Genomic DNA, 8,086 nt, shown 5'->3' on the forward strand with positions numbered 1-8,086 from the left:
TGATGAGCTTGGAGGGTACTATGGTGTTGAATGCTGAGCTATAGTCAATGAACAGCATTCTTACATAGGTATTCCTCTTGTCCAGATGGGATAGGGCAGTGTACAGTGCAATGGCGATTGCATCGTCTGTGGATCTATTGGGGCAGGGTGTCAGGTAAGGTAGAGGTTATATGATCCTTGACTAGTCTCTCAAAGCATTTCATGATGACAGAAGTGAGTGCTGTGGGGTGATAGTCATTTAGTTCAGTTACCTTTGCTATCTTGGGTACAGGAACAATGGTGGACATCTTGAAGCATGTGTGGAAACAGACTGGGATAGGGAGAGATTGAATATGTTTGTAAACACTCCAGCCAGCTGGTCTGCGCATTCTCTGGGGACGCGGCTAGGGATGCCGTCTGGGCCGGCAGCCTTGCGAGGGTTAACATGCTTAAATGTCTTACTTACGTTGGCCACGGAGAAGGAGAACCCACAGTCCTTGGTAGTGGACGGAGTCAGTAGCACTGTGTTATGCTCAAAGCGGGCGAAGAAGGTGTTTAGCTTGTCCGGAAACAAGACGTTAATAGTCACAGGGGGTACAACCACTATCTCCTAACATCTCCTAACACATTTAAAATAAAATAAAATACTGCAAAGTTTTCTAAGAGCTTGAAGCACGGCAGCCCTATCCATCCACTCCATTCTCCAACACGGAGAATGTTAAATGTCCCCAAAGTGCACACATCCCTGAGTCACTCCTCTTTTCAGTTCGCTGCAGCTAGCGACTGGAACAAGCTATCTGCAAACACTCAAACTGGACAGTTTTCTCTCCATCTCCATTCAAAGACTCACTCATGGACACTTACTGACAGTTGTGGCTGCTTCACGTGATGTGTTGTTGTCTCCACCTTGCATTTTGTGCTATTGTCTGTGCCCAATAATGTTTGTACCATGTTTTGTGCTGCTACCATGTTTGGTTTCTGCCGTGTTGTGTTGCTACCATGCTTTGTTGTCACATGTTGCTGCCATGCTATCTTATTGTCTTTCTTTATGTGGTGGTGTCTCTCTTGTCGTGATGTGTGTTTTGTCATATATATATATATTTCTTTTAAATCCCAGCCCCCGTCTCTGCAGGAGGCCTTTTCGTAGGCCATTATTTAAAAAAATAATTTGTTCTTAATAGGGATAGGCGGGACGCAAATGTCTCAACTGGCCAATTGCCAGGGAAAATGCAGAGCGCCAGATTCAAATAAAATACTATAAAATTCAAACTTTCATTAAATCACACATGTAAGATACTCAATTAAAGATACACTCGTTGTGAATCCAGCCAACATGTCAGATTTTTAAAATGCTTTTCGGCGAAAGCATAAGAAGCTATTATCTGATAGCCTGCACCAGCAGTAAACAAAGGGGTTAGCATATTTCAACCCTGCAGGCGCTACACAAAACGCTGAAATAAAATATAAAACACGCATTACCTTTGACGAGCTTCTTTTGTTGGCACTCCAATATGTCCCATAAACATCACAATTGGTCCTTTTTGTTTGATTAATTCTGTCCATATATATCCAAAATGTCCATTTATAAAGCGCTTTTGATCCAGAAAAAAACAGCTTACAAATAACGCAACGTCACTACAAAATATTTCAAAAGTTGCCTATAAACTTTGCCAAAATTTTTCAAACTACTTTTATAATACAACTTTAGGTATTTTTAAATGTTAATAATCAATCAAATTGTAGACGGGGCAATCTGTGTTCAATACAGGAATGAAAACAAACCAGCGCCACTTTTCACATCTTGCGCAACTCACAAAAGTGTACCCAGTTCCCAGTTGGCCTGCTTCTTCATTGCACAAAGGAATAACCTCAACCAAATTCCAAAGACTGGTGACATCCAGTGGAAGCGGTAGGAAAACAGGTTCCTAAGAAATATCCCTTGGCAATAACATCTCAGGGAACAGAGAGAGGCAAAAAAAAAAAAAAAATTCTGAACAATTAGTCCTTGGGGTTTTGCCTGCTACATAAGTTCTGTTATACTCACAGACATGATTCAAACAGTTTTAGAAACTTCAGAGGGTTTTCTATCCTAATCTATGAATAATATGCATATCTTATATTCTTGGCATGAGTAGCAGGAACTTGAAATTGGGCACGCTATTTATCCAAAAATGAAAATTCTGCCCCCTAGCCCCAAGAGGTTTTAACTCACTAGCCTAGTTAAATAAAGGTTAAATAAAAATGTAATAAATATATAAATATTCCTTCCCAAGGAGGAAGGACTATAGCTTGCTGCCTGGTACAGGACCATAGCTTGCTGCTCCTCCTCTGGTACAGGACCATAGCTTGCTAGTCCTCCTCTGGTACAGGACCATAGCTTGCTAGTCCTCCTCTGGTACAGGACCATAGCTTGCTAGTCCTCCTCTGGTACAGGACCATAGCTTGCTAGTCCTCCTCTGGTACAAGACCATAGCTTGCTAGTCCTCCTCTGGTACAGGACCATAGCTTGCTAGTCCTCATCTGGTTCAGGACCATAGCTTGCTGGTCCTCCTCTGGTTCAGGACCATAGCTTGCTAAATTTAAAAAAGCGATAAACCTAAATTTCAGTTATTCTTTATTTGTTTTACTAATTGATTGACCTTTGATCATGTTATTTGAAATCCATTTAGGTTTTTTTTTCTTTCTGTGAGGTAGTGCACAATTTCTCTAGAGATAAATCATATCAGCCTGAACTGTGTGATGTAGTAGGGAGTTATAGTTTCCAACAGGCCAATATTCTACATAGTTTAGCGCAGAAATTGTGGTAATAAACTGTGAAATATACACAACAACTGAAATATTTTATTCAAGTAATGTGAATAAATGATGGTTGATAAGTGATAAGAAGTCATCGGCAGTCACTACCATCATGGGACTTGTTTTGTTCTGTGTAGCAGCATTCAACCCACAGTGCATTTAATGTCTTAAAAGATTATTGAACAGAAACCAAACCGACCTCAAAAATCACTAATCTCTCAGCATAGCTTGCTGGTCCACCTCTGGTACAGGACTATATCAGGACTGTTGCTGGTTCATCTCTGGTACTTCTGGTCATGTACTGTATGGTCCTGTATGTGGACACCTGCTCGTCGGGGCGGCAGCGTAGCCTAGTGGATAGAGCGTTGGACTAGTAACCGTAAGGTTGCAAGTTCAAGCCCCCGAGCTGACAAGGTACAAATCTGTTGTTCTGCCCCTGAACAGGCAGTTAACCAACTGTTCCTAGGCTGTCATTGAAAATAAGAATTTGTTCTTAACTGACTTTCCTAGTTAAATAAAGGTAAAATAAAAAAATAAACATCTCTTGCCAAAATCATGGGCATTAATATAGAGTTGGTCCACCCAATTTCATTAAAAATCCTACAATGTGATTTTCTGGATTTTATTTTCTCATTTTGTCTGTCATGGTTGAAGTGTACCTATGATGAAAATTACAGGCCTCTCGAATCTTTTTAAGTGGGAGAACTTGCACAATTGGTGGCTGACTAAATACTTTTTTGCACCACTGTAACAGTATGGGGATGAGGTAGTTGGATGGGCTGTTTACAGATGGGCTATGTACAGGTGCAGTGATCTGTGAGCTGCTCTGACAGCTGGTGCTTGAAGTTAGTGAGGGAGATATCGGTCTCCAGTTTCAGTGATTTTTGCAGTTCGCTCCAGTCATTGCCAGCAGAGAACTGGAAGGATATGCGGTCAAAGGAGGAATTGGCTTTGGGGGTGACCAGTGAAATATACTTGCTGGAGCACGTGCTACGGGTGGGTGCTGCTATGGTGACCAGTGAGCTGAGATCAGGCAGGGGCTTTACCTAGCAAATTGTTATAGATGACCTGGAGCCAGTGGGTTTGGCAACGAATACGAAGCGAGGGCCAGCCAACGAGAGCAAACAGGTTGCAGTGGTGGGTAGTATATGTGGCTTTGGTGACAAAACGGATGGCACTGTGATGGACTGCATCCAATTTGCTGAGTAGAGTGTTGAGGGTATTTTGTAAATGACATCGCCGAAGTCGAGGATAGTCAGTTTTACAAGGGTATGTTTGGCAGCATGAGTGAAGGAGGCTTTGTTGCAAAATAGGAAGCTGATTCTAGATTTAATTTTGGATTGGAGATGTTTAATGCGAGTCTGGATGGAGAGTTTACAGTCTAACCAGACACCTAGGTATTTGTAGTTGTCCACATATTCTAAGTCAAAAATTCAAACTGATGGGTGTCTATAGTCAAAACATACTTTACTGATCGTTACAAGCTTATGAATTGTATGGTCAGGATTGTTTGGCTTTTGCAGCTAGCAGTGGCTTTCTAGATATATACAGCAGGTGGCTGGCTGGCTGTTCATTAATGATGATGAGCGTCTGAGATGTATGCTGTGGATGTTGCTGTACTCTTGTGGTGGGAATATGAATTACAGCCTTTGAAAGCCCAACATCAGCCAGTCTGTGTTTGTTCTAATGATTATGTAACCTAAGTAACCTTGCAAATTACATTTCATGTCTTCCAGTTGGATGTATATCTGTGGTTGTTTTATATTCCAGTTTGCATATTTGGGAGGTAGTCCTAGAAAACAAAGGAGGTGATTCATGCAATAGAAACATCTCACCATTTCTTTAATTATATGCATCTAAATCCAAATATTATTGAACCTGTCCGATGTACATTTCAGTGTCAAACACATATCTAATGGTGTATAATATTAATAGAATGAGATAAACGAAGAGAATGAGAAGAGATCTGTTAATTGAAACCCAAACCTAACTTAAGACCTATCCAACACCTATGCCTATAGTATCATCAACTGCGTCGGTGTAGGGGCTAGGAGTCTATCTGGGATTGGGTGTGACTGTCCCCCCCCCTCCCTCTCTGTGTTCCTCCCCAGGAGAAGCAGGAGGAGTTGGAGGAGCTGAACAAGGAGTTGAGGCAGTGTAACTTGCAGCAGTTCATCCAGCAGGCGGGAGTCCTGCCGACACACACACATTCACGCACAGACCTCAGCGACCAGCTGGACCAGCTAGAACTGGCTCATATGCTACAGGAAAGATACAGAAACGGAGGTACAGACACACACTCTCTCTCTCGCAATCTCGCACAGAAGATTGCTCCTCCTTAACCTCCGTCTCTCTCCACCAGGCCTGGGCCTGCTCCCCTCAGAGTCGCCACCCCGGCCCACAGCCAAGCAGTTCCTGGGACACCCCCGCAACCTGCAGAACCCGCTGGTGTCCAGCCTCCACCCAGAGGGTGTGTATGTGTGACGCTATCTGCCGCTACCCCGCCCTGTCCCACTCCGGCCTTCCCATGCCTTAGCTTGACTTTTTGGGCCATGCCTGGCGACTACACCCATCTGTTCTGGTACTAAGGGTGGAGGTCCAAGCATTGATTCCCCCATCCCCCTCTCAGCCCCCCCCAGGTTTCCCTTAACCTTTTGCTGTCCTCTGACTGCCCCTTACGCCTCTAATGCTATTTGGTTATCTGGTCATTCTGGTTATCTGTTATATTGGTCCATCTACAATCATTATTTTCAACTCTTTTCAACTCTCCTATGCACATCTCCCCTCTCTCTTCTCTCTCTCGGTTTCTTTCCACCCGCTTCCCTTACTTTCTGATTCTCTCTCTCGACCCCACTCTTTCTCTTTCTGTCAGTCTCTCTCTCTGTTTCTCTGTGTTGTGGACTAACAGTAGCTCTGCCTCCTACTGCTCCCTCTACTCCAGCTGGACTGTAACACTCAGGCGGGTGGTGCAGCCCCCCCCAGTATGTCCCCCTCCCTTCTCTCCCCCCCAGTCAGTCCAGTGACGCAGGGTGTCTGTCCACCCGCAGAACAACAGGCCTGTTCTCCACACACAACAGAAACACACTATTACACTGTAACCACTCTATTTCTGTATAAAAGAGTGGGCCTCATTTAAATGCAGATGTTTTATTGGAAAAAAATCAAATTTGTGCTGCTTACAATTGATAAATGTGGCTCAATGACTGACCATTCTGACTGTAGTGTAAAATACAATTGTGTTTGGTTGTACCAGAGAGCCTTCTGTCTCTGTCTGGGGGATTACTTCCATATTGCCTTGTATGTTGGTGACCTTTGACTTCCAAAGAGAAAGAGAGAGCCTGACCTTAGTGCTGTAAGATGTATTGCACAGTCCCTTCTCTCTTCTGTGTGAGGTCATGGGCCCTGTTTGAATACTTAAAACATGCATCCTTCACATTAGTTCTGATATTTCATATTAGTCATTTCTTCTAAGGACAGAGAATGGAACAATGCATTTCAGAAGTATTGAAACATGGCCATTGCCTAGTGTGTGTGTGATGTTGTGTGTGTGTGTGTGTGTGCTCCCTCCTGGTTGCTGGGGTATTTTGGCGGTTTCTCTGGCTTTAGTGGGGAAATAGAGGTCGCATGCTTGAGGTAGAAGTTGCCTCACCACAGATCCTTGATCAGATGCCCCTAATCCAATCCATTAGGTGGTTAAATAAGAACTGACCCTGAATCAGTGGTTAGGGCTAACTTCTGCCCACTCCCAGGGAATGATTTACAATCTCTATCTACCAAGCTCTCCCTCCACCTTAACAAGAAAATTGTTTTCAAGAAAAGTGTTTTCGAAACCAAATGAAAGGAGACATCATCCCAACTTATTTTTGTGTGTCTTGCAGTCGTGACATCCAGAGAGTCGTCATGGAGATAAAACAAGGAACGGCAGGGCCAAGGAGTTGTTCACTGTTTACTTAATGTCACCAACACATATTCTATTTAACCCCTGTCTGTCTTTATACCTACTGTCTGTTATTATTATTATCCAGATTACCACATATACTATATACATACTGTGTATATACTAGCACATAAATATATTTATAGCATTTTACTACTGTACACTGCAAAGTACCTATGTATGAAATGTAAAATGATTTAGGAAAACCTTTACCTGGAGAATTATTACTTTGTTTGTGTATTTAAATATAATAAAATATTGTGCACTGTGTGTTAGATAAACTTCCTGTTGTTTTGATTGAATGAAACTGTTAAATCCTCCCCAAGACCACATCATAGTTGCATAATATATACTTGCATCTACAGGCCTGGTTAAGGGATGCAATAAGATATGGCAAGGATGGGCCACTGTTGGGAATGTCCAACTCTGAATATTTCACATGCTAGTGCATAACGCTGACTCAAAACTCCAGTCACCCTTTCTATGAGGCACTGTTTAATGATGTAGAACGCGCATGCCCCGCCCACTTGAGGATCTCTTTCAGCCATCGATTTCCTGTGATTGAGGGATGCAAAATCTACTTGTCACTTAAATCTCGCTGGATTGATTACTTTCATTTGACTCCTGCGGCTCTTTCATACTTTTGCTTGTGCCTCTCGTTTTCCCCCGGTAACGTTACAAGCGCGGAAATGTTTGTAATGACCTGTCAAACACACTAATGGCTGAAATGGGCTCAATGGAATATATTGTATTTCCGTTGAATCTATAAGAACTCTAATGCTTCGTTGGGGATTTAATGAACCCTCTCGACACTTACATCACAAGAAAGAGAAGGAAGGAAAATGTATTTTGATGGGTTTTTAATTCCATAAAAAATATGAAAAAAATGAAAACAACTTCCGAAAATGAATACTCGGATTATAGTGATATTATGTTTGATCTCGCAAACAATGTAAAGTACTGTATGTTTAGATATGTAATCTAGAACCAAGCATGTTGATTTTTAATCCGAGGGTATCCTGCTATTGACACTAGTGGCTTCCTTACCAATTGAACATAGACACTGCCCTGGCCTGAAGTGGGGTTGTTTCAGAAGCATACAGTCAGTCCACATTCAAAGTTCCCAAACAGCAAAAACATTCAATGAGGTCCAGGGTTATGGTGCAACAAAAAGGTTTATTCTTCTTAAATCTAACATCAAAAAAGGATTATCCTATCAATTTAAAGTCTAGATTACTTGACATGAAAAATACGGCCTGTTTGTATGCATGCATATGCATGTATGGCCAAACGACTATACTGCTCCAGCGTCTAGCTAGGACACTCCCCACCAAAGTCCCAACTTCCTGCCTTTATTTTATCACTAACACATTT

General features: G+C 42.3%; 1 protein-coding gene across 5 annotated transcripts in view; it reads left to right on the forward strand.

Moving 5' to 3' along the window:
* Positions 1 to 6,982, forward strand: part of LOC112218671 (ras association domain-containing protein 8) — a 46,216-nt gene extending 39,234 nt beyond the window's left edge. For all 5 annotated transcript variants that reach the window (XM_024379677.2, XM_024379673.2, XM_024379676.2 and 2 more), the window contains 3 exons: positions 4,887 to 5,061; positions 5,138 to 5,245; positions 6,654 to 6,982. In XM_024379677.2, coding sequence (XP_024235445.1) covers positions 4,887 to 5,061; positions 5,138 to 5,245; positions 6,654 to 6,685 — 315 coding nt within the window. In that variant the 3' untranslated portion in view covers positions 6,686 to 6,982. The remainder of the gene's footprint in view (positions 1 to 4,886; positions 5,062 to 5,137; positions 5,246 to 6,653) is intronic.
* The last annotated feature ends 1,104 nt before the right edge of the window (positions 6,983 to 8,086 follow it).

The sequence above is a fragment of the Oncorhynchus tshawytscha genome, linkage group LG19, assembly GCF_018296145.1.
Source record: "Oncorhynchus tshawytscha isolate Ot180627B linkage group LG19, Otsh_v2.0, whole genome shotgun sequence".
Lineage (NCBI taxonomy): Eukaryota > Metazoa > Chordata > Actinopteri > Salmoniformes > Salmonidae > Oncorhynchus > Oncorhynchus tshawytscha.